Source organism: Tupaia chinensis, unplaced genomic scaffold, assembly GCF_000334495.1.
Source record: "Tupaia chinensis unplaced genomic scaffold, TupChi_1.0 Scaffold000023_1, whole genome shotgun sequence".
NCBI classification, from domain to species: Eukaryota; Metazoa; Chordata; class Mammalia; order Scandentia; family Tupaiidae; genus Tupaia; species Tupaia belangeri.
Window position 1 is genome coordinate 3,722,654 of NW_006159453.1, and position 27,667 is coordinate 3,750,320.

At 37.6% G+C, this 27,667-nt stretch overlaps 1 protein-coding gene across 1 annotated transcript in view; it reads right to left on the bottom strand.

Annotated features, from left to right (window-relative positions):
• ZNF326 (zinc finger protein 326) overlaps positions 1-27,553 on the bottom strand; it is a 34,243-nt gene extending 6,690 nt beyond the window's left edge. Inside the window, 10 exon segments of the mRNA XM_027770530.1 lie at positions 1-81; positions 1,766-1,865; positions 3,206-3,353; positions 10,093-10,204; positions 14,701-14,899; positions 17,360-17,765; positions 19,870-19,981; positions 20,077-20,112; positions 24,616-24,660; positions 27,545-27,553. The exon segment at positions 1-81 is cut by the window's left edge and continues 2 nt beyond it. Coding sequence (XP_027626331.1) covers positions 1-81; positions 1,766-1,865; positions 3,206-3,353; positions 10,093-10,204; positions 14,701-14,899; positions 17,360-17,765; positions 19,870-19,981; positions 20,077-20,110 — 1,192 coding nt within the window. The 5' untranslated portion in view covers positions 20,111-20,112; positions 24,616-24,660; positions 27,545-27,553.
• Positions 27,554-27,667: the final 114 nt, after the last annotated feature.

The window sequence follows — 27,667 nt, forward strand, 5'->3', positions numbered from 1 at the left end:
TATGTAAAGCAGGGATATACACACTGCAAGCACTGCAGTGAACCGTCTCTACTTTCACCATGTGATCATCTTCAGTAACACCTGCAAATAAAATCAAATTATTGAAGAAATGATATGTATACTTATTCTGGGGGGAAAAAAAAAAAACAAGGTTTTGGTGTTTTGTCTTTTAAGGCAAGGTCTCACTATGTCACAATCACCCTGGAACTATAGGTGCATGCCAATATACCTGGCTTTTTCTCATAGGCAGGTCTTGCTATGTAGCTCAAACAAGTCTCAAGGTCGCGACCCTCCTGCCGTGACTTCCCCAAGGTGCCAGGATTAAAGGCACATGCCATGGGGCCAAAAGGTGGCATGGTAGTTAAGGGCACTGGACTCCCACATGGACAACCGTGGTTCAAATCCTGGTTCTGGTGGCTTCCTTTCTTGCTTTCCTTCTCTCACTTTCTCCCTCCCTCCCTCTCTGGTCAAATTAGAAAATAATAATAATAAAGTTAAAACAATTCTAAAAAATAAAATAGCACATGTCATTATATTCAGCCTTTGAAATGGGGCCAGGAATCAAACCCTGAATCCCATGTAGTCCCAATTCGCTGAGTAGTGTGTTTTAGCAGCATGTACCACCAAGGTTAGACCCATAAAACAAGTTCTTACTACTTAGTTTCCATGACTATTTATACCCCTTCATCCAAAAAAGGATCAGAGTATATAGATTTAGGCTGAGTTTTTCTACTGCATTTCAAAAAATCTGCCTATATAAATGATGGTATAATTTACACTGTTCTTCCTAATCAGGTTATACATTCATGCTCTAAAGCCTGTCCCTCAAAAAATAAAAGGAAGATAAATGTTGATTTCATAGCAGAGTAAGGATCTCAATAATTATGAATTGGATAGGAAAAGGAGAAAAGACGTCAAAACTGGATGAATAAGGAACAAAATATATGTTGGATCTTGAATCCTATTACAAACAACATACAAATAAATACTAGGGAAAGGTGTCAGAGAACAAGGCACTTTCTGGGAATTGCACATAACTCAGTACTCCGGCGGCACAGAGTATAAAGAAGGGACAAACGATGAGAAGAGGAGGGGGATCTAGATCATAAAGAACTTTACATGCAGTGCCTTGGAATGTGAGCTTTATCCAATAGAAGATGGGAAAGCCACGTCAAGTTCCTGACGTAATGAGACTGTACAGGAGAATTAGACACTGCAAATAAACAAACTAATTAGGAAAATACTATAGTTGTCAAAGAGTAAGTGAACAAATGCCATAATCAAGGAGGTAAAGAAAATTTGGTAAATATCTTAAAAAACAGAATCGGCTATGTCTGAATGGCATACACAAACACTGCAAAGATGCTGATAGGCTGGGTACAGCAGGAAGATCCCAGCATGAGTGAGACCCTTACAAAAAGGCTGTGTCTGTTTTTCTTTTAAGTAACTCCATGTTTGTCAGCTTCAGGGATGGAAGCAAAAGAGAAGGAAAGTGAAAAACAGAAGTGTTCACAATCTGAACTACAGAAGATGAGACAGAGGACACAAAGATGACTTTTCCTCTAACAGTGAAGTAAAGGAGATACTAGTAGGCAAGTGATAAATCTGTAAGAATGAAAACTCAAAGGAGTTCATTTCAGATAACCCACTCAGTATTACCACATATATAACTGTATCACTCTGGGGGGTATAATTTATATCAAAATAGGTTATGACATATAAAAGGTACATGTAAATTTCTAAAACAATTCATTTAAATATTTACCATCCATAAGATCTTTTTCAAGCATTCTGATCTCTTCTTCTGTTTGATATGACTGTTGCTTACGAATACATGTTTTCTTGAATTTATTTACCATACATTCCTAGAAAACAAAATAAGAATCCAAACAGCTTTCAATGAGTACTTAGTATATACTTAGCACCATGCTCATCCTTATGGAAGATATATCTGCTATGTAAGAACTAATATCTGTTCTTAAGGAGCTTGAAAGACCTATCATAAAATATTAGGAAACTACTAATATAAGAAGCATTAACTTTTAAAATGTATTTTATACATACAAAGAGAGACCAGATGACCAGAAGAGCTAAAAGGTCGTATCCTGATAGGTGCATATTTAAGTCATAAATGACACATGGAAACGTTATACAAAAGGAAATTACAGAAAAAAATGTTAATTTGTAACTGCAAAGCTATGAAGGTCTGAATTATGTATTTCTAACCTTCTAATAGCTTCATCTCTTCTAAAAAATGTTTTACACAATTAGTAGTCCAGCTACAGCTCCTTCTTTAAGCATTCCTGGTCCCAACTATCTATCTTCCCCTTTTCCAAACCCCAACAGCATGTCTGCATTCTTGACCTTTCCACTTAACTATATCATCTGTGTATCTATGAATGCATTCCACTTCCAATGATCATTAAATCATTAACAGCAATGTCTGTTTCTTCAGTGCCTGTTATAGCATCTTAAGTATTCAAAAATATTGATGACCACATACTTATTGTATAAAGGACAGGCTCAATGGCTCTGAAATCAGATTCTGTGACTTCTGATAGAGCTATTTAAACTATTGTGGAGTTATTATGAAGCTCATCTGAAATAATTAATGAATGTACCCAGCACATAATAGTCTCTCAATGAATTGTAGCTCAATCTACATTAAAAAAATGTTGTTAAAGGAATTTTTTCTGATAGTCTTGCCAAAAAGTACCATGAAAAAATGAAAAATGATTCCCAAATAACAAATCCAAATTCGATGAAAAAGGAATTCACATCTAATTCTGGGTAAATTTTAAAGCTCTTTCTTTAATTAAATAGCAAATAAAAAATTTTAGAGACATAAAATGGGAGAAATGGAGAAGTAAAAAATTATAAAGCAGGACCAGCAGGTGGTTTGGTGAATAAGGCACTGGACTCCTATTGTGGCTGACAATGATTAGCGCCCTGGACTCAGCTGCTTGAGTATCCTGCCAGGCATATATGTGTACATGCTCAAAAATTCCAAGAGAAGAAAGATAGGGATTGCAATGTGGCCATGTCCCTGAAGGAGCTGATCTCCATTTTCCTTCTCTCTGTCTCTCAGTTCACACTTTTTCCGTCTCTCACAACGAGCACACATACCCTGTGACAAAAACCTAAAAAAAATTACAAAACACATGTCATATAAAATGCTTCTCACTCCAAACCTGTTACTACTTACTTGTAAAAAGTCCATAACTACTTTATCAAATTTGGTTTGTTTCTGTATATAATCTAGTGTTTCGTGGTGAAAAGAACTTTCCAGATGCAGTTGAATATCTTTCTCTTCAGATGTTCGAAATTTACAAAATGAACATGTGAATGCCAGTCTGTAAGAAAAAACAGTTTCTAAGTATTACTTTATTTACTTAAAAAGAATGCATAAGAGGGGCAGGCAGGTGGCAAGATGGTTAAGGGTGCTGGACTTCCCAAATGGTAACCACGGTTCAAGTATCAGACCTGGCCATTTGCTTTCTCACTTTTTCTCTCTCTGTCCCTCTCTGGTCAAATTAAAATAAATTAATTAATTAAGCTAAATAAAATAATTCTTTTTTTTTTTAAAAAAAAAGTATGCATAAGAATATACCCCTGGAACTAATTTTACCAGTGGAAATTATTTCTTTTCTTCCATTTTATGACTGATTTAAATTTAATGTAAGTCGAAAAAAAAAGTGTTTCTTTAAGTACCTGTCTGGACAGCTATCATATTACTTTGTATTTCTGGGCCATGGAGTTTCTGGTTATGAAAGGTGGAATCAGGGACTCTGTGAAAGCTATTCATGTCAAGCTTATGTGAATTAAAAAAACAGAATGGGGACCAGCAGTTAGCGTAAAGGCTATGTCGCTGGACTCCCATGTAGCCGACCGTGGTTCAAGTCCCGGACCCAGCGCCTTAAACTCACGCCGGACACATGTGTGTGCGTGCCCAAGATCCTGAGAGGAACATAGAGGAGAAAGGACTGCAGTGTGGCCATCTCCCCTGGGGGGTGATTTCTCGCTTTCTGTCTCTCTGTCTCTGTCTGTCTGGCGAGCGCACGTGCCCTATAGCAAAAACAAACAAACAAACAAACAAACAAAAAACTCTCAAAAAAAAAAAAAAAGACCAAAAAATAAAAAAAAAGCCAGAATGGAGGTCAGGTGGTAGGTAACACAGTGGCAATATACCTGGACCCACATGGGGAATTCCTGGGTTGACATCAACCTCCTTGAGCATGCTGGGCACATGCACATGACCATGATCTGGGCTGGCTAAGGCTGAAGGTGATCACCGTATGAGGACCAAGTCAGGGGAGCTCATCTCACTGTCTCTATCTCATGGGAGAAATAATTAAATAAAACTTACAAGGTGGTGGGGGGGAACCTCAAGCGCATCAAGTTGCAAAGTTCTACAACTTGTTTTACATTCTATTCCACCCTCAAGTTTCTATGCCTCTAAGAATTTAGTCAGGTGGCACACCAGACAACCATAATTCACTACTGTGGAGCCCCTGGGTGACCAAAATCCCACTCCCCTGAAGACCACTGCAGGATGACTAATAGGCTTGGATTAGACAAATACATACATTTAGAAGCTCAAGAGCCACCCCAGATTGAATTCCTCCATTTAGTTATTTCTACCTTGTTACTTCCTTTTCCTTGAATTACAGGTCTCCTAGCTGTTTCTGTCTCTAGTATCCGCTTTCCAATTAATTGCACTACTACTGAATGTTCCTGGTTGAGAATATGGCCTCTGGAGCCAACTGCTGGGTTTTTTAGGTCATCAGGAAAGTCATTATGTACTTTTCTCTTTTTCTATGTAAAAATGGATCATGACTTTCCCAACGACCCAATGTATCTCAGTTCCCATTTGTGACCTTGGGCAAGTTACCTAACTTCTCTGGGCCTTAGTCTTACCTTAATGAGATGAGAACTCTCGTAGTCGTGTCGTGAGGATTTTAAAAAATTAAAACGCTGGCCAGCTACAGTGACACTGCGTTGGTAATGTAGTGGTAACACAATGCTCAGAAATGTGGAAGCCATCTGACAAGGTCCCAGTTTTGTACCCAGAGATCTCCCTGTATGAGGCATGTGCTTATGATCTTGGTTAGGTGAGGCTGGAAGTAGGGCACTAGGTGAAGACCCTACTGGGAGTGTGGTGCCTTTCCCCACTTCCTGGATTTTTTTTTTTTTAAGTAATTAATAGGAGGGGCTGGTCTGGTCAAATTTAAATAAATAAATAAATAAAGTTAAATAAAATAAATAAAGTTAAATAAAATAATTCTTAAAAAAAAAAAAAAGTAGTATATAGGAGCCAGCAGGTGGTGTGGTGGCACTAGACTCCCACATGGCTGACATGGTTCAAGTCCTAGACCTGACATCTTGAGGGTCACACAGCTTTGTGTGCACGTGTGCCCAAAATCCTGAGGGAGGTGGAAGAAAAGGTATTTTGTCATTGCCCTACCCCTGAGGTGTGATTTCTCACTTTTCCTCTCACTGTCTATCTCTCTCCAGCAGGCATATGTGCCCTATGGCAAAAATCTTTAAAAAAAAAAACAGATTTTCTTTTTTTGGAGAGGTTTTTGCTATAGGGCGCGTGGGCTCGCCAGAGAGACAGAGACTGAGAGACAGAAAGCGAGGAATCACCCCCCATGGGGATGGCCATGCCGCAATCCCTTCTCCTCCATTCTCCTCTCGGGATCTTGGGCACGCACACACATATGCCCGGCGTGAGTTTAAGCCACTGGGTCCAGGACTCGAACAACGGTCGATTACATGGGATTCCAGCAACATAGCCATTACGCCAACTGCTGGTCCCAAGATTTTCATCTTTATAGATTCTTCTCTGTCACAGGTGGGGACACTAGTATGTGGTACTAGAGCCACATGGTAGGCCCAAGTCGACCTGAACCAGCTAGGTAGGCAGGTCTATAATGCTGGCTAATTGGGAGGCTGAGGCAAAGCCCTGGTACTGGTACTTGTCTCCTTCATCTCATGAAAGAAACACTTAAAAAGTTTTAATCTTTTAAAGTTTTAACTATAGAAAATTCACTTATGTGAAACACTTCATTCCTTTCATGCTAAACAAGTTAACTTTTAAAGAACAAAAAAAGATTTTCAATGGGGAACACACTGAATTTACCATTAAAATTTTGCATTCTTTGTTTCTCTACTGTAAATAGCTCAGAGAAAATTTTTTTTTTTTTTTTGGAGAGGTTTTTGCTATAGGGGGCATGGACTTCCCAGAGAGACAGAGACAGAGAGACAGAAAGCAAGAAATCACCCTCCAGGGGGGATGGCCACAACACAATCCCTTCTCCTCCATTTTCCTCTCGGGACCTTGGGCATGCACACACACATGCCTGGCATGAGTTTAAGCCACCGGTTCCAGGACCCGAACCACAGTCGACTACAGAGGAGTTCAGCCACATAGCCATTACGCTAACTGCTGGTCCCATGAGAAAATGATTTTTTTTTTTTTTTTGGAGAGATTTTCGCTATAGGGCTCGTGCAGTTGTCACACCAGACAGAGAAAGACATAGAGACAGAAAGCGAGAAATCACCCCCAGGGGGGATGGTGACGCCACAATCCCTTCTCCTCCATTCTCCTCTTGGGATCTTGGGCATGCATGCACACGTGCCCGGCATGAGTTCTAAGCCACCGGGTCCGGGACGTGAACCGTGGTCAACTACGTGGGAGTCCAGAGACATAGCCATTACGCTAACTGCTGGTTCCCGAGAAAATGATTTTTAAAACATCTATTACAGGCCCAGCCAGAGATTTAGACAATATGGGTGCTACAGCTGCCACTGGAGCTGGAGTGGGGATTACAACAGCATAAAGACCATGTCAAGAGTGACTGACCTACATGTCTACCTCTCTCAGGAAATAAACTTTATAATGTATGTACATCGATTATAATCCTTTCTTAAAATTTTCCTCATACTCTCTTTATTTTAAAGAATTATCTTGTTTATTTATTATTATTTTTTCACAAAGTTTTTACCAAAGAAAGAAAGAGAAAAAGAGGAGAGCGAGAAAGCAATTCTGGGACAACCACGGTTGGCCACATGGGAATTCCATCGCTTTAACCACCACACCACCTGCTAGTCTCCTCAGTCTTTTTTAATACAAAATTTACATTTTGAATATATACTTCTCTATTTTGTATACATCTTGTCCATGTTATTACAGATTTTGTAACCTTCATTTTCAACAATGACCCATTAAGAGATATGTCAAACCTAATATATACTTAATTAGTCTTTATAGCTAGCATTTGTTTCCAGTAGGGACCTATTATAAATAATGTTGTGGGACCAGCAAATAGCATAATGGTTTTATTGCTGAATTTCCATGTAGTCAACCATGGTTCATGTCCCAGACCCAGGAACTTAAAACTCACACTGGGCACATGTGTGTGCCCAAGATCATGAGAGGAGAATGTAGAGAAAAGGATTATAGCATGGCCATCTTCCCTAGGGAGTGATTTCTCACTTTCTGTCTCTGTCTCTCCAGCAAGAACATGCACCCTACAAAAGTTGTAATGGACATATTTTTCGATGAAAATCTCCTACATTTGTTGATTTTTTAATAGAAAAAGAGATATAAGGAAATTTAAGATGCTTTAAAAACTACTGAATTCCTCTCCAGTAATAACATTACAGTCACCAAAAAATTACAATAATGTCCTCTGACTATACCTTACTTAATCAATACTTCTTTTCTCCTTAATAATAAAATGACATACTATTAAATTTTCATATTACTAAAAGTTTCAACATTTTCACTAAAATTAACTTACTGTTCATCAACTTATATTTTTTTAAAAAGAATTATTTCATTTAACTTTATTTATTTATTTTTAATTTGACCAGAGAGGAACAGAGAAAGAGAGCAAGAAAGAGAGACGGAAAGTGAGAAAGTAAGCTGTCAGGTCCGGGACTCAAACTATAGTTGGCCATGTGGGAGTCCAATGCCCTTAGCCACCACACCACCAAATTATGTATTATACATCTTATTTTTTTTAAAAAAGGGTGTTTATGGGATTTTGAAAATCATTTCTCATATTTTCCAAATCTTTTGCTTTCCTTTTTTTGTTAAACCTTACTATTAATTTTTAATTTGCTACAGGGTATGTTTATTCACCAGAGAAAGAGAGAGAAAAAACGAGAAAACAAGCTAAGTCCAGGACTAGAACAGCAGTAGGTCCTGTGGGCGTCCAGCGCCATAACCACCATACCACCTACTTGCCTCCCTTTCCTTTTATTATTTAGCCAAATCTGCTCATCATTTCCTTTGTAATTCATTCCCTAACTTTTACACTTGGAAAAAAGTCTCCTGCACAGAGATTAAAATACTCTATTTTCCTTTTTTTCTTGGCTTTTAATCTATCTAGATTCATTCTAATTACATAAGGAGATCTAAACTGACTTTTTCTTGTTACTGTTGAGTATGTCAATCAATTCCCCTTTTCTTTGTAGTATCTTCTTGCTTAAACATTATATCCTCATATATAGTCTTTCACCAGCTAATTTTTTTTTTTTTTTTTTTTTTTAAATTTGCCAGAGGGTGCATGTGCTCACTGGAGAGAGACAAAAGATAGGAAAAGTAAAAAGCATCCCACTCCTACAACTATGGGGACTGGTTATGCCACAATCTCTTTTCTTCCTTTATTCCTTCTTTTCAGGATTCCGGGTGCATGTGTGTATACACCGTTTTTCAAGCCACCAAGTTTGGAACTTGCACTGAAAGTGTGCAATCAGCCATGTGGGATCCTTTCACCTTTACACCACAATATTGGCTGGGCCTCTTCTAAATTCTTCTATACTGGCTAGTTTTGTCTATAACCACATATTTTTAATCATGACAGCTTTTCAGTATTTCATTATCTAGAAACAAGTACTTACTCATTAACTACTTTATTTTTCAGAATTTCCTTTGGGATCTAGATAGGAATGAACTTACATATTTTTACAATTTACTTTACTTATGCCTCCATATAGACAAATTGCAAGAAGACTTTGTGGTTATCTTCATGTTATGACATAAATTTCTTTTTAAGACACTTACTTCTGGATATTTTATATATATATTTTTTTTACTTTCTGTCAGGAATAGGACTGCTTTTTTTTTATAGTAGGAGGCTTCAAAAAGCTCAGAAAAAATATTTTGAGAGAGAGAGATTTTTGCTATAGGGTGTGTGTATGCTCACCAGAGAGAGAGAGACAGAGAGACAGAAAGCAAGAAATCACCCCCACCCTCCACCCCCAGGGGAGATGGCCACACAATTCCTTCTCCTCTGTTCTCGGGATTTTGGGCACACATGTACATCCTCCCAGCATGAATTTCAAGTCTTCCGGTTTGGGACTCAAACCACAGTGAGCCAAGTGGGCGTTCAACAATGTAATCATTATGCTATCTGCTGATCCTGAAAATTCATATTTTAAAAAAGGTATGTACAATTTCAAAAAATGTTTATACCAAAATAAGCTCAGACTTGAATTACACTTTTCCGTAAGTTTTGTTGGAAGTCTCTTTATAGTTTCTAAGTAATGATTATATATTAATATTAAAAATTAAAAATATTCCTATGTCTTTATCAATCCTTTTCATGAGACTTAGGAATTGTTTCATGTTCTAACTGATATATTTGCCTTTTCTATTAAACTTTTTTAAGATTTATTTATTATTATTTTTTAATTTGCTATAGGGCATATGAGCTCACGAGAGAGAGAGAGAGAGAGAGCGAGCGAGCGAAAGCAAGCCACCAGGTCTGGAACTGAAACTATGTTTGGCCACGTGGGAGTCCAATGCCTTAACTACCACACCACCTGCTTGCCCTTCTATAAAAAAATTTTTTAAAGAATCATTTAACTTTATTTGTTGTTATTATTATTTTTTTCAATTTGACCAGAAAGAGAGAGAGACAGAGAGACAGAAGGAGGGACAGTGAGAAAGAAAGCGGCCAGGTACAAGACTTGAACCGCGGTCAGTCAGGTGGGAGTCCAGCGCTTTTAGCAACCACGCCACCTGCCTGCCCCTCAGAAACTGCTAAAATAGGCCAAATTCTGACTCTGCTAAGCACAAACCTGTATCCATCTCCATATTTCTCAGTGTTTTTTTCTCTTCTGCGCCTCTGTTTCTCTCTTCGAGCCTCAATTCGTCGTTTTTCTTCTTCTTCATTTTTAGGATCAGTTTTTGCTAGAATATCAGACAAAAAGCCAAAGCTAAAAACCATCGTTCAATTCTCCGTTTCCAATAATGATTTCATAAAGTACATACAGATTTACTTAGTTATCATAATCTACATTGAACTCACCAAAAAATCGGTTTTAAGACTACCTAGCATTTTCTGAATAAATTTCTTTCATTTGATTATCAACATGAATTCTGCTATATGTGCCTCTCATTTACATGATTATCTGCTACATATTTTTCTTTAAATCTGCTCTTTTTTTTCCTTATGCTTGTTCTAAGCAATAATACCCTATTACCCGAAATAACCTCAAAAATCACATACTTTGGAAAATACTGAGGTAAACTGACCCAGCATAAAAAGGGAAGCCCAAGGCAGGGTCCACGACCTAGTGTTAAGAACGTCAGATCTTACATGGCCAAATGCATGGTTCAATTCCTGGCTCCAGCTGCTTGAAAAACATACCAAGTACATATGTGCCCAAAATCCTCACAGGAATCATGTAGAAGGGATTATGGCATGGCCACGGGGCAAGGGCAAGGGCAGGGGCAGGATGCTTTCCCATTTCCCTTTCTCTGGTGAGTGCACACATCCTCTGGCAATCAGAAAAAAAAAAAAGGGAAGTCCAATGAACACTGGAGAGCCCTGGATACAAGAAATTCACACTGGGAGCCAGAAGAGAGTAGTAGGTAAGGCACTGAACTCCCGCATGGCGAATCGCATTTCAAGTGCCAGATCCAGCAGCTTGAAACTCAGGCCAGGTCCATGTGCATGCATGCCCAAAATCTCCCGAGGAGAGTAGAGGAGAAAGGACTGAGCTGTGGCCATCTCCCCCTTGTGAGGTGATCTCTCACCTTCCCTCACTGTCTCACCAGCAAGCACACATGCTCTATTGCAAAAACCTTAAAAAACAAAGAATGCACAATGAATTCTTCATACTGTAAGAGCTCTCCCAAAATTTCTTAAGATGTATAAACTCCAGGGACCAGCAGATGATGTAATGGTTACGTCACTGGACTCCCACATAGTCGACCGTGGTTTGAGTCCCAGACCTGGTGGCTTAAAACTCACACCAGGTGCATGTGCATACAGGTCCAAAATTCTGAGAGAAGAATGGAGAAAGGATTATGGTGCGCTCACCCACCCTGGGGGAGATTTCTCACTTTCTGTCTGTCTCGCCTCTCCAGCAAGTGCACATGCGCTATAGCAAAAATCTCTCTACAAAAAAAGGGGAAGTATGTGAGGTGATGGATTTATTAGCCTGATTCAGCCATTGCACAATGTATACGAATATCAAACCGTATTGTACACCATAAATATATGCAATTTTTATTTGTCTTTTTTTTTTTTTTTTGGAGAGGTTTTTGCTACAGGGCGCGTGCGCTCACCAGACAGACAGAGAGAGACATAGAGACAGAAAGCGAGAAATCACCCCCCATAGTTTTCACTGTGACAAAAATATGAAATACAAAACTTACAAATTTAACTATTTTAAAGTGTACAGTTCAGTGACAGTAAACACATTCATGTCATAATGTCATGCAACCATAACCATTACTGTTTCAGGGCTTTTTCACCATTCAAACAATAAAACCCATAGCTAGTGACTAATCATATCAAATGTCAACCCTACTCGAAGGCCCTGGTAAACATCCATCTGCATTCTGTCTCTCTTCCTGAATCTGTGTTAGGTATTTCACATAATGGAATCACACAATCTATTGACTTTTTTGCTGCTTTTAAGTACCATGTTTTCAAAGTTCACCCATGTTATGCCACAGATCAGTTCTTCCTTTTTATAGCTTAATAATATTAAATTATGGACCAGCAGATGGCTGTTGAATTACAACATTTTGACTGTGGCCTGCCACATGAGGTGAAGTGTAAGATTTTCCACTTGTGGTGTCATGTCAGCATTCAAAAAGTTTTCAATTTTGAAGCACTTCAGATTTTTAATTTTCAGAGCAGCACTATTTAACCTATATATTATATATGTTTTTGTCTGGACCTATGTTGTCATTTCTTGGGTATATACCTAAAGTGGGAATTGCTGGGTTACACAACAATTCTGTTTAATCATTATAAGAACTATCAGACTGCTTTCTAAAGTGGCTGCCCCATTCCCACTTATGACGGTTCTGATTTCTCCACACCCTTGCTGAGACTTTTTCATCATCTGCGTTTTTTATTCTAGCCAGCCAGGTTGGTGTGAAGTTATATGGAGCTGTGGTCCCAATTTCCCTGAAAACTAACAGTTGGCCACTTTTCACATGCTTATTGGCCATCTGTATTATCTTTTTTAGAGAAATCTCTCATCAGATTCTTTCTCTGCTTTTAAATTGAGTTATATTACCATTTTACTGAAGTGAAATAGTTCTTTACCTAGTTTGGACCCAAGTCTCTCATGAGGTATATGATTTGCATACACTTTCTCCCACTATGCGAAATACATACTTTCATTATTTTTATTTTTATTTCTTTTATTTGCCAGGTATGTGCACCTTTAAGAGAAAAGAGAGCACAAGGGAGAAAGCATCCTCCCCCATGGAGAATGGTCACACTGCAATCTCTTCTCCCTCATTTCTCCCTCCTTTTGGTATTCTGGGCATACACACACACACACACACACACACACACACACACAAATGCCTAGTGTGTTTTTTAATCTGCTGGGTCCAGAATACGAATTGCACAGTTGGCCATGTGGGACCCAGACCCTTAACCTTCATGCTATGGCTGGCCTATTTTCACTTTCTTCACGGTGCTCTTTGATACACAAAAGTTTTTAAACCTGCCAAAATCCAATTATATATTTTATTTGTTGCTCATGCTTTTGGTCACATCTAAGAATTTCTTACCAAATCAAAAGTCATAAAGATTGTTGCTGTGTTGGGAACCAGCAGTTAGCGTAATGGCTATGTCGCTGGACTCCCACGTAGTCGACTGCAGTTCGTGTCCCGGACCCGGTGGCTTAAAACTCAAGCCGGGCGCGTGTGCGTGCGTGCCCAAGATCCCGAGAGGAGAATGGAGGAGAAGGGATTGCAGTGTGACCATCCCCCCTGGGGGGTGATTTCTCGCTTTCTGTCTCTATGTCTCTCTCTGTCTGTCTGGCGAGCGCACGCGCCCTACAGTGAAAATCTCTCCAAAAAAAGATTGTCCCTGTGTTTTCTAAGAAAATGGTTTTAACTCTTGCATTTTAAATTTTTTGCATGTGGCTTATTCAGTTGCCCCAATATCATTTGTTGAAACAACTATTGCCTCAATATCCTTATTAAAAACCAACTGACCTGGGCCAGCAGATGGCATAGCAGTTACACTGCTGGACTCCCACATGACCGACTGCAGTTCAAGTCTCTGATCTGGTGGCTTGAAATTCATGCCAGGCACCAGTGCATGTGTGCCAAGATTACAGGAGGAAAATGGAGGAGAAGGGATTGCGATGTGGCCATCCTTCCAGCGGGGGGTGATTTCTCATTTTCTCTCTCACTGTTTCTGTCTCTCTCTAGTGAGTCCACATACCCTAAGGCAAAAAAATTAAAATTAAATGACCATACATGTATGGGCTGAGCTATGTCTATTCTTGTGCCAGTACCCAGTCTTTATTACCACTGCTTTGTAGTAAGTGTTGAAATCTAAAGTGTGTATTCTCTACTTTGTTCTTCTCATTAAGGATTACTTTGGCTAGTCTAGGTCCCTTATAATTCCCTGTAAATTTCAGAATCAGCTTGTCAATTTTTGAAAAGTAGTCAGCTGGACTGATGACAGAACTGCACTGAATCTGTAGATCAGTTTGGGAAGTACCACCATCTAACAATGTTCAGACTTCCAATTTATAAATATTTATTTAGTTTTTCCATTTATTTAGATCTTTAATTTTTTTCAACAATATATTATGGTTTTCAGAGTATAAGTTTTGTACCACTTCCTCAGCCACTTATCCAACAAAAAAATTTTAACACTCTAAAAAACAAGAATCTGAATAAAAACCTTGTGAGGCCTTTTAAAAATACTGAAGTTCTAACCCCACTCCACAGGATTTAGGGAAAAGAGGTGGACCAGGGGAAATGATTTCGTAAATTTCACTGGGTACTTAATAATCTATAATAAGTGCACTATGAGATTCACAGATCTAACTTCTAAAATTATAATTACTAAGCAGCTTTTCTATAAAAACATGGAAAAATCATTTAAAAACACCAAATTTATAAATATTAAAAGTACCCTAGGGCCAGCCATGGTAGGAATCCCGATCCAGTGGCTTGAAAATCATGCTGGGCGTGTGTGTGTGTGTGTGTGTGTGTGTGTGTGTGCCCAAAATCCCAGGAAAAGAATGGAGAATAAAGAACTACAGCATGGCAATCTCCCCTGAAGGGGTGACTTCTCACTTTCCCTCTCACAGTCTCTCTCATGTATGTAAGAGCACATGTCCTATGACAAAAACGTACCCCCTGTCTCCCCCCAAAAAAAGGATCCTGAAGCTATGCAATTGTTTTTTACTTACTGGGTGATTTGCTGAGGTTCATCTTCTCCGTAGGTTTTGTTAGCTTGGGTTTCTTAATAAAGGTTCCACTTGGCTTATTTAATGACTGCATCATTTTTCTCTTTATTCCTCTTGCAGCAGCAACCGTCACATTGGCGGATTTGTTTTGATAGTCAACAACAATTCCGGGTCTATAAATGCCTCCAAAATCACCCATATGCTGCAAATTTGTGAAATCAAGAAATATTAGCATACTGTTCAAAGATAAAATATGATTTCATACAAAATTTTCATGTTACCTATCTATTAATTTTCACCTAAAAATTCCCTGGAATGTAACTACATTTTACATATCCATTCTGTAAAAACAGATTGAAAAACTTTGTAAATTATTACATGAACTCAAATTCAATGAATTAGTATTTTTAATTTTCACCTAAAAATTCCCTGGAATGTAACTACATTTTACATATCCATTCTGTAAAAACAGATTGAAAAACTTTGTAAATTATTACATGAACTCAAATTCAATGAATTAGTATTTTTATTTCCAGTGAAACAAATATAGACTTCCTACCTATTTATTTTTACATTTCAAAATTACTTGAGATCATAAACAACATATGTGCCTGTCAGAATGTTACCACTTGTACAACTCTCTGACAACTCCTCTTCAGAGTTCCTAATTGATGTTTTCCCATGAAAAGACCTTAAAAGAAATCTTTATTTTACTAAAACCTGGTTTAAAACTAAGATACACAAAGAAGACCATATTTGTAGTTTGAAGTAAAAAAGATCCAGAAATCATTTAGGATTTCTCCCTGTTGAAAAAGGGAATGAGAAGGCGAGATGGAACATTAGTATGAAATAGGAGAGTTAAAGCATAACCATGCATCAACTTCCAAGACACACTTCAGATAAAGAATTGCATCTGACGTTCCATTCACATTCTTACCTAGAGAAACATATTCTGACCCAGAAGCCCAAGAAGCAAAAGTTTACAGACGAAGAGTCGTGCAACCAAATGACTCTTTTGTGTCCCTTCCTCTTCTCGTGTCATTAACAAAATCCACTACACCAAGAGGCCACATGTCCAAGGGAATTTATTCTGTTAATCCTACTTTTAGAAGATAGAGGAGTAATCTGAAGAGAAGGACCCAATGGGAATTGTACAAGTGAAAATTAAAAATCAAGGTCCTATTGGTTCATCTACTTTATTAGGAGAGAAGAAAGTCCATTCGCACTAGAATGGTAAACATAAAGTCCAGGAATACTCGTTTACCTAACATAAAAACAAAATCTGAAGGCTCAGTAAGAAAAAAATCATTTGCCTAAAGTAATATACAGTATGAAAAATGTTAAGTGTTTTCCAAATTTTCAAACTGCAATTGTTTTCAATTTTTAGGCCCAACACCTATTACACCAATTAATGTCAAATAACCTATAATCGGAAAGTATGGTGGAAAAGCAAAACATTAGTTGCTTACATTTGTATATTATGCTTAGAAATACCTATCTAACCTAGTAGACTTTAATAAATTAGTATGTCCAGGTAATTTATATAGTCACATGAGAAAAAAAATCTTCATTAATTATGCATTAAAGGTGCAATGCATTTCACACAGTTAAAGAATAACTTAAAAATGCAAAATTTCCATATAACTATGACAAACTACACTGGTGTACTAAAGGTTAATGAACAGTTAAAAACATGCTTCCACTACGTATTTTATCAGTACTTTCCTCTGCAAAAAAGAGTATTTAGAGCAACTGACTTAAAAAATTTTTCTCACATTATAACAAAAATACAATATCCTTTATGTGATTTAACTATATAACCACACAATCTACATATACTTACTAGGTTAAATTTCATGTCAATCAAGTTACCTAAGAACATAAAGCATAATCTGTACACTATAGATCCCCAAATTAAACCCTTGAAGACTGCTATATTTACTCATTTAAGCAAAAATTTACAAAATATTACTTTCTAGAAAGGACCCCTAACATGTCTAAACAGGTAAGAAATTACTTCTCAATAGCAAATCTAGTAACACAAGAGAAACTAAAACGACCAGCAACAGGACATATTGTAAGAGTCAGGAAAAGCACACTGACCACAAATCATTCTACATCTATTACACCCAGGAACTTCTTCACCATGTAAACATAGCTAAGCTATCCTAATCTACTGCCAACTTTTAATCTCCTGTATTTAATGTCAAATATGGAGCATTGAAGGAACTACTTGCTGGAGTTCAGCAGCGAAGTATAAACATATTTTCATACATTGCACCTTTAACCTACTCAAAAACTCAAGAAGGGTTCAATTACCTTTACAATAATCCAAGAACTATCCCACCAGCAAAACTGCTAGTGTTTATAAGGAAAAATGCAACTCCTTTTAACCCCTTTTAGACCAAACCTAATATCCTCACCTTTTTAATAAAGGGAGATTTGGCACAACTTCATGAACAATCATCTCAAACTGCCACTTAATTTCTGAGGTACTAGAAAAACTTTTACAGTCAACCTAAAAATTATGTTTATGAAACTCCGCTTTTGCTTTAAAATACACTGGGATGAACAGTGTTTCTTCTACTTGAAAACCATGGTCTTGAAAGGGTTTAAAAGAGTGACTAGTGAAAAGAATCTGAAAAGATTCTGTTGTACTTACTCCTCGGCCTCGGCCTCTGCCTGTTGATGGTCCTCCAAAAGCATCATAGTTTCTGCTTCCAAACGTACTTTCAGGATAAGCAGGCGTTCCTCTCCCCCGAGAGCCTACAGGCGCAGGCTTCATATGGGGTGAAGAAAAACTGCTGTAGGAAGAGTAATTTTCTCTTCCTCTGTCCTCCATAAACCCAGGCCTCAATTTTGAACGGGAGTAAGGTGCTTCCCAGCTAGACCCGCCCTGGTTTCTACCTCCGAAAGAGTCAAGGCTATTCCGGTAGGAGTTCTCAAATCGACCACCATAACTACCTCCGAAGCGGCTTTGTTCGGGTTCATTAAAATCATAGCCAGATCTGTACAGATCTCGCCCACCCAGAGAAGACCTGGAGTCGTAAGACTCATAAGGTCCAAACCTGGAAAAGTTGCACAGTGAGGGAAAAAACAAAAGTAAGCTTACTAATGTTAGACAATTCAAAAGACAAATTATTAGATGACATTTATCAACTAAAATTCATTTATACCATACTGGTTTACACAGTTCTATTTTTGTACACATCTGATTAGGGCTGGGCAGTTCAACACAAGACCAGATAGAAAGCTATCTGAGTCAGTTTCTAAATATGAATTGAGTTTAATACACCTTAGCTTAAAAATCTGCTTTTTAGCAGCTCTTCTACTTTATTAAAAAGATTCGTCTGTCATTATGTAAGCCCAGCCCTAGTCTTGGAGAACGTCATTTGCTAAAGTTCACAAACTAGTCAAACTTTCTTTGATACTATCCTAATATTGAAAATTACAAAACACTTTACAATATTTTGGCTTTTAATAGGAACACAAATTGAAGACTACCATAAATATAGGCTATTTGTGACATAGTGAGATCCTTGTGCACCCCCAATATTCTACTGATATTCACAAAATTGCTTCATTGTGACTATAGTAGTCAAAATTTGGGAATGATCTCTGCTCATAAAATCTGACAATCTGCCAAACTTCAGCCAAGGCCAATCAATAATCAATTCTCAATCATTTTTTATTTGAAGACTAGACTATCTAACAAAACTAGAAGTATAAACACATAAAATAGAACAAAAAGTAAATGATCACCCTCTACATAGGAATTTTAAAGGCAGATAAGTAAAAATATTATATCTTCATTAATTGGAAAATTATTTTGTCAGAAAATTTTCACATAAAAACTACCTGAAAAAAGGGAGCACACAGACTCCTCGGGTTTTAATAGTCAACAAAAGAAACAGATAAATCTTACTTCTCACAAATCCAAAACATGGATTATAAAAGTTGTACCCTATCCTACCACAGTTTTATAAAAGCCCACAATTACACATGAGATAAACAATAACATCTACAAAAATAGCTTATACATATTACAGTTACAGTGAAATAGAATAACTGATATAGTAAAACATTTAAGTGTTACATTATTTCAAGTACAGACCACTAAATAGAAGTTACTATTTACTTAACTCTAGTAACCATATAAAAATTATCTCTTGTCCCAACTACATTTTTCAAAATATCTATCATATAAGCAAACTATTTTTCAATTGTTCATTTTCTTGACTTTTCTCTACTGTAAACCATAGTGGCACACTTGAAGCAGAAAGAAGGAAAGTAAGCATCACTCAGTCCATCATTAAGAAATCTGGATCCTTCAACTTATGAAGAAGGACGACGGTTTCAAACATTTCTTAATTAGTTTTACTTATATTCAACAGAAATCTCTGTGTCTCAAAAACAGACCCCCTTTTTTGAAACATGGTCAGCCCTAGAGCCTGTATTTGCTTAACTAGATTTAACCTTTACACAGTTATCAACAATGAAATGCAAATACAACATACACTGTAGTCAAAGGTGTAATACTCATGTCTTTAATACAACGCGCCTAACTAGAGCACAAGTGTTTTTGGTGTAAACAGTGCCTGCCAGTAAATAACCTGACCATGATTTAAAAACATTTTTATTATCAAAATATGTTCTTGCAACTTACTTAAAAATTAAAATTAAAACAATACCTATCTTAAATATTTCTTAGAAATTGATGTTGCTAGATTGGTTTAGTTAAACCCATTCTAGTCGAATTGCTTTGCTGCTTTACATAGTTAAGACCATACATTAGAAAAGACTTTTCAAAAATCATAAAGAAAATGCTTTACAAATAGTATTTCCAATAACATATTTCTATAACATTTGTTCAGGACATTTTGATTGGTAAGAAGTTAAAAAGTAAAAAGTAAGTAAATAAATAAATATTCACTGCTAAAGACAGATCTAATTCTATTACAGTGAAATGATAATTATCTGGGGTTTTCTTGCTACATCTGCCAGTGATCCTGAGATAAGTTTTTTATACCTAGTAACAGCTTTAAACATCTAAGGTAATTATTGAAAACCAAACAGTGAGGTTCAAGTATCATAACATGCCTAAGGAATACTTAATATTCTTTAGATTCTTATAGTTGTCAACTTATTTGGCCAAGTGATTAAGCAATTTACCTGCTACCCCCACCACCACCACTGTGATTGTCCATGCCATATGACTGGTTTAGGTAGGAATCCATGGATCTTTGACCCCCATAGGATCCATGGCCATAGTCACGATCCATCCCTATAAGAGTTTAAAAAGAAAAAAAATTAAATGATGCTCACCTTTATTGTCACTCAAAAGAAGAATTTTTAGATAAATATCCTTGAATGTCAGACCTCCATAAGATCCAGGGCCATAATCACGATCCATTCCTAGAAGACAGTCAATAAGAAATTGTCAGTAAAATACACCATTATCTTCAGGAATCTTTGCATTCAAAAACAAGATACTGACATCAATTATCTTAGATAATAATTCATAATATCCAAGCTAAATTCACACTAGATATTGAAGTAAAAAGCATAAAAATGATCATCTATAGAAATAAAATATTCACTAACAAAGTCTGATATTAAAAAAAAAACTACAAGTATCCTTACTCTGAAAAATCAAAAACCCATAATGATCCAAAATCTAAAACGTTATGAGCAATGATATGATGCCACAAGTAAAAAATTCCATTCTGACCTTGTGTGATGGGTCCCAGTCAAAATGTTGCAGTACAAAACATTGTAAAAATTGGGACCAGGTGGGGTAAAACAATACGCTAAGCAAAATGGACACATATGGGGGTGGGGGGGAGGCCTGCAGGTTCACACCCCAGAGATTTCCCTGCCTATGCCAGGCATACTAGTGCCCATGATCTAGGCTGGACTAGAGGTAGAGCACAACACTGAGACCCTTTGGAGGTGCTGTATCTGTTTCTGCCTGTCTCTATCTCAACTCTTGGAATAAATAAACTTTTAAAAAATTACTTTCAGGCTATGTGTATAAAGTGTTAAGTAAAGCATGAATGAATCTTGTGTTTAGACTTGTATCCATCCCTAAGCTATCCCGATCCCCAATATATCTCATTGCATATATGTAAATATTCCAAAATTCGGAAAAAAAATCTGGAACACTTCCGGACCAAAGCATTTCAGAAAGGGATATGTAACTTGCACCAAAGGTCTAAGAAGTTCTATGCTAGAATTATTTTCAATTTAACCAATATTTATTTGGCTAGGGGGTTATGGGTCTCCTATTTTAGGTACCATGAAGTACATAAATAATGCATAACTCCTATTCCCGAGAGAAGTCAGCATTTAGCAATGTCAAAATGGAAAAATTTTGTCACAAATATACTATTTGTTTTCTGCATGTAATTGCTCTCAAAATAACTCTGATGCAGAGACATTCAATTAACCATGCTTATAATAAGTGAAAGTTTTTTTTTAAAGAATTAGTTTATTTAACTTACTTTATTTATTTTTAATTTGACCAGAGAGGGACAAAGGGACAGAGATAGAGAAAGTGAGAAAGCAAGCCACCAGGTCTGGAACACAAACTGTAGTTGGCCATGTGGAGTCCAGTGCCCTTAACCATCATGCCGCCTGTTGGCCCCTGAAACAGTTTTGTTTCTTTTTAAGGAATCATTTTTATATAAGTAAAAGTTAAATAAAATAGGTTAAATAAAATTAGTTTATTTAACTTTATTTATTTATTTATTAATTTATTTTTAATTTGACCAGAGAGGGACAGAGCAAAAGAGAGAAAAAGAGAGGGAAAGTGAGAAAGCAAGCCACCAGGTCTGGGACTAGAACTGTGATCGGCCATGTGAAGTCTCCAGTGCCCTTAACCACCACGCCACCTGCCAGCCCTGAAATAGATATTTTTTAAAGAGTAAAATCACAGATTAGAGTCAATCTGTGGCACTGTATCTGTAAATAATGACTTAAATATTTAAATCTGCAAATCCCCTTGCATAAAGGAAATGAACATGAAGTCTAACAATGCAAACACTAAAATAAACTGTAATACAATAAAGGTATTAAGTATATTTTATTATACTGCAGTTCCACTCATATCCCAACTTCTGATATAAAAAATACAATAAAAGGTATAAAAATTTATAACTATAAAAATGAAAAATTAACCATTTACAATTGGTTTCCTGTAAAGTCCTTTATTCCTTTATTACTGCCCTCCCCCAAACTTTATGTATAAAATAAATAAATAAATAAAAGTATACACAGGCCAAATACCTGAATTTATATTGTTAAAAAACACCTAAGTCCTGGAGCCGGCAGGTGGCATGGTAGCTAAAGCACTGGACTCCCACATGGCCAACCACAGTGCAATTCGCAGATCTGGCAGCTTGCTTTCTCACTTTCTCTCTGTCTCTAGCCAAATTAAATAATAATGATAACAAATGGAATTAAATAAATAATTCTTTTTTTAAAAGTACCTTAAAAAAATTACTAAACCTTATTTATGAACATTTAAATATTTCTACTAACAATAATGACAACAACACTACAGAAACAATACTCAACAATTTTTTGCCTTTTTAAAATTATTTTATTTAACTTTATTTATTTATTTTAATTTGACCATAGAGGGACAGAATAAGAACAGAGAAAGTGAGAAACCAAGCCACCAGGTCCGAGACTCCAACTGCGGTCAGCCAGGTGGGAGTCCAGCGCCCTTAACCACCACGCCACCTGCCCCAATACTCAACATCTTATAAAACAATCTAAATGATCGAATTTAATGTTTACATTTTATAGATATGGGAACTAAAATTCAAACAGATGAAATTATTTTTCCAAAATCTCATAGGTAACCTGCTGTCTAGCCTGTTATTGCCTCTACATGAAATGTTTTCCTCTACCACCCTAAATATCTGCTTACTAGACTCTTCCGAGGATTTAAAAATAGGCCAACAATTAAAAAAAAAGGGGGGGGGAGGTGATGCCCTACAAGGTTGTTCCACATGGGAAGGTTCTAGGTTCACATCAGAAAATCTCCCTGAGTACACTGAGCATGGCCTGACCTTGGTGGACCACAGCACCAAGACTCTGTTTATAACCAGAAGTACATTCGACATCATTCAGAGTACTTCTGCACAACGTACTTATTCAGGTACCACTTGCCCTGAAATTAAAATTCAAGAGGTTTAGGGTATAACCTCAACAGACATACTTTTTGAAAAAGTTCCCCAAGAGGTTCTAACAATCACCCTCAGATTAGAACCACTGTTGGAATTAAAATTAAAACAAAAATAAAAGTCTTAACAGATCTTTTTGCAACACTGTATGTACACAAATAAGGAAATAACCTGTGGTCTGTGTGATTCTGCATTTCAAGCCCTGTTTAGATACTCAATCCAACTCTCCAGTAAATCCTAGGAGATCATGGCCTTCTATCATTACAAGTCTTTCTTTCTTTTGGTTAAAGCATGAGTCCTACTAACTCCAGTTTAAAATCCTAGATTTATTTTTATTCAACTCTCTCCATTTTCTACATTACTACTCATCTTACGAGTTCTGCCAATTTTCTCTATTAAACATCTTAATTTTTTTTTGCTTTACTTTCATTTTATTCATGATAAGAGCATGCCATGCATGGGGAGAGGATGGGCCTTGACAGAATGTCCTCATGCCATGTTCCCCTTCCTCCAATTCTTAAGCTCGTGAGGATCTTGGACATGCAAGTGAGTGTCTAGCAATTTTCAGGCAGACCAAGAATCTGAGCTCACGGTCAGCCATGTGGTTTCCAACACTGCACCATGAAAGCTAGGCCTATTTTAGTATTTCTAAAATTGTTATTGTTGTCTACCAAGTCCTTCCTTAAAATTCTTATATCTAAATTTATTAAAAGCTAACTAATTTTCCAATCTTCAATCTAACCTACAAACGTGGATAGAAATTAAATTTCCTTTGGTAATTTTACTATGTCACTCTTTTGCTCAAAAATATGCTCTTCAATGCTTACTTCATTGAATACTTCCTGTATGTTGAGCCTTTTTAGCCTACATCTAATTGTTTCTCTTTATGCTTAAATTAAAAATTAACTGTATGGTAATTATTCCCATAAAATGGCAGAATCTTTAGTAGTACATATGTTCCAGTTTTATTTTGTGAATATATTATACTCTGTAAAATAGTTAAGATTTTGCATTTCTCTGGCAGTGAAGATATTTATAATGCCATGTCCTCAAGTTTTCATAAAATGTTTTTCTAATCTCTGAATTGTTCCACATTCTTTTTGGGTCCTGTCTGATAGGATGTAACTCTAATAACTATCAAAATGATATCCAACTGTATTCTACATACCTCTGAGGATTTTATCTAGCTCTGTAGTCATAAGTTTAATATTATGTTCATGTCAGTAAATAAACAGGGTTCTTCATGTGCTCCTCTAGACAGCTCTTTACACCCTAACACAGGAAGGAAAACGACCCCAGAAACAAGGTCAAAACACATTATAAGAGAAGCTATATAAAACCAAGCCAATAATCCACTTAATCTACATTACTCAATACCAAAGCCTATAATTCAACAAAAAGAACTCAGTCAGAGTCCTGTAATTTATCACTCAGAATTGAGTCAAAGCCTTTGAAATAAATAAAAGGAATCACAATTCAAATAAAACAAAAAAGGCAACCTAATCTGAATAACCTCTAACTTTTTCTGATCCCAAATTCTCATTCAAATATTATAGTATATAGTATGACGATATTAACCATAAGAAGTCATGTATCAAGAGCCAAAACAATGACTGAAGTAAGGTAGAGCTGGCTTTTTATACTGATACTTTATTTTCATTGGCCTGAAGAGGAAAACTTAAATACATTCTTTCAACAAACTGAAGGACAAATGAAGAATACTTACCATTAAAACCCTGATAAGTATTCCTGCAAGCGGAGTGTGAATAATCTATGAAGACACATTTAACAGAAAGGAATTAGTACAACATTAGCAAAAATCCAAAATTATATACCCATCTATTCAAAAACACATTTTAATTGTCTGCAATTATCTGCAAAATTGGGTAAAAATAATTACCAATATTCCATTTTAGAAAAGACATACCTCCTTTTCCTGACTACCTCCCCAAATAGCAGATTTACACCCAAATTATGGCAATTTAAAAATTAGTTATAACATGGGGGGGTGGGGGCAGCAGATGATGTAATGGTTACATTGCTGGACTCCCACATAGCTGACCAGAGTTCAGGTCCCAGACTGGTGGCTTCAAAATCACACTGGGCAGGTGTGTGTACATGCCCAAAATCCTAGGAAAAGAATGGAGAAGAAAGGGCTGCACCTTGGCCATCCTCCCCTGGGGTGATCTCTCACCTTCCCTCACTGTCTCTGTCACTCTCTCCTGTGCCCTAAGGCAAAAAAAAAGTTATAACATCTAACATATAAGAACTAACAGCCAAAAGGGGATCTGGTACTGATTTACATACTGAGTAACAAAAAGGCAGATACATCAAACAATTCCAAAACTAGGGACATCAGAGAATTGATTCTATGTTAACATGAAACTGTTTCAAAGTTAGTGTTTAAGAATTATTTTATTTAACTTCATTTATTATTATTATTTTCCAGTTTCATTAGAGAGAGATAAAGTGAGAAAGAAAGCCACCAGGTCTAGGACTTGAACGGCGATCAGCCATGTGGGAATCCAGCACCTTTAACCACCACACCACCTGCAGTCTCTCCAAAGTTACTGTTTCTTTAACCACTTAATTTCACTTAATTACTCTTTAAGATTTCAAGATCTTGAGGCCAGCAGGTGGCATGGTGATCAAGGAATGGACTCCCACAAGGATGACAGCAGCTCAAGTCCCAGAACAGGCAGCTTGCTTTCTTATTTTCCTTCTCTGTCTCTCTCTCTGATGAACACACATGCCCAATAACAAATTTAATAACAATAATAAAATTATATAATTTAAAATATATATATATAAAAGATATCAAGACCTGTTCTGAGAAACATAAATACACATGAGTGTGATGTATATCCATCTAAGATGCAACATCACTGAAAACTATAAATTGCCAATTTTCTTGTCCAAACTAATTTGACAAATATAAATGTGCTCGCTAATTTTACAAATATTGAAAGGAAGACATTTAATACAGGACTCATTTGGACACAACAGAACCGTGTTAAACTACAGAGGATTAAAGTCAGACACGTTATCAGTCAAATCCCATGTCCCAAATATAGCAGTGGTGGTTAAGAATTAAGCAAGGAGAGGAGGTATTTTATCACTAACATCATTCGGAATTTTATCACTGACATGGTTTAGAATGGTAGGTACATGGTTATAATAATAATAAAAAACAGACATTCTAAGTTTTATTGCTTTTTCAATTCTTGACAAAAAATGGATTCTCTACTGCCTGGGAGGTGGGGAAGAACCATTCTCACTGCCTTCCATCTCCCCACCTTGGTAGCCTGTTAGTACAGGCATCAAACTTAACCATGAAAATAGGAAAATATTCTTTATTTTCACATCCAACTTTTGCCACTTCAAATACTCAGCTTAAATATATCCATATCAAAATGAGTTAAAGTCCGATGAAAACACTATACTGTGCTGCTCTTAGGAACTGAACTACCTATCATAGTAAATGAAAGTATGGACAAACGGGTTATTCCAGTCCTTCACATAGGTAAGATTCGGCAGCTTTAATTCTTTGCACTACGACATCATATTAAAAAATCAGAAGCTGAGATCTGTGTGTGTGCAGTTAGAGATGCACAACTATCAATAGTTAGTGAACTGATTTTGTTTAGAAATGCCTGGTTACTCAGGAAGCCGTTTTACTCACAAAAGCCTTCTCCCAGGTCTCCCTAATGCTGTCACTATACACCCCATTATCCTGACACCAATTCCTACTAAAAGTTGGGCAAGATTTGAGACAAGTTGAAGACCAAATTAATTTTTTTATTTGGTGACCCTTTAAAAATGACTTAACGAACTGTAGTCAGAGACGACGTACAGGTCTGCTAAAATACGTATTATTTCATGAGTAAATCCACCACAGGCAGCTGTGTACATATCTGAACGTGAAGGGCATTTGATGCCTGCTGTGCCAGAAGTCTAACTAAAGTCCCTCCCACACACAATCCAAAGAAAAGTGTTTACGTTCACTAAAGTACTTCACATCAGAAATTAAGTACCAAGTAATCCTGATGGGTAAATACCCGGGTGTGCTAACCAGGAAATACCTTGCGAAATCACCCTGAACAGGTTATCTATCTACATATATCACTTACGGGCGCCCTTTAAACTCATCCACTAGGACAACTAGAAACGTCACTCCGAGCCTCGGGAAATCTGTTCAGCCAGCAGTAACCCGGGGTTGAGAATTAACCACTCGGACGAGCTGGGCCGCTGCCCTGTGGGGCAAATGCGAGGCGGGGCGGGGCAGGCCCAGCTGCTCCACTGCCTGAGCCCGGGAAGCTGCAGGCGTCGGGGCAATTTCCACGCGCCGTGCCAGGGCGAGTTCCGGAACAGACCCCAAGGCCCTCGCGCTCTGGGCGTTTCCTTCCGCGCACCGAGGCCCGCACGGAGCTCCCAGGTTTCCGCAAGCAGCGGGCGCCGGGCGAACCGAATCAGGGCGTGCGGGTGCCCCGAGAGGCCCAGGCCCGCGTGTGCCACGGCGGGAGGGCGGACGGGCAGAAGGCCCCCGGGCCCGCAGAACAAAGCCCACACGGCCATCTTGAGACTGTAAACAGCCCCCCGCAGTAGGCCACTCCGCTTCCCGCCCGCCGCGGCCACCAGCCAGAGGTGGCGCTTACCGTCCTCGAAGTTGGCCCGAGAGCCGCAGGGTACAGCGAGGCTCGGGGGCGGGGCCTGACGGCGCAGTCGGTCGGCGCAGCGCGGCCTATGATTGGCTGGGGGGCGACGGGAGGGGGGGGCCG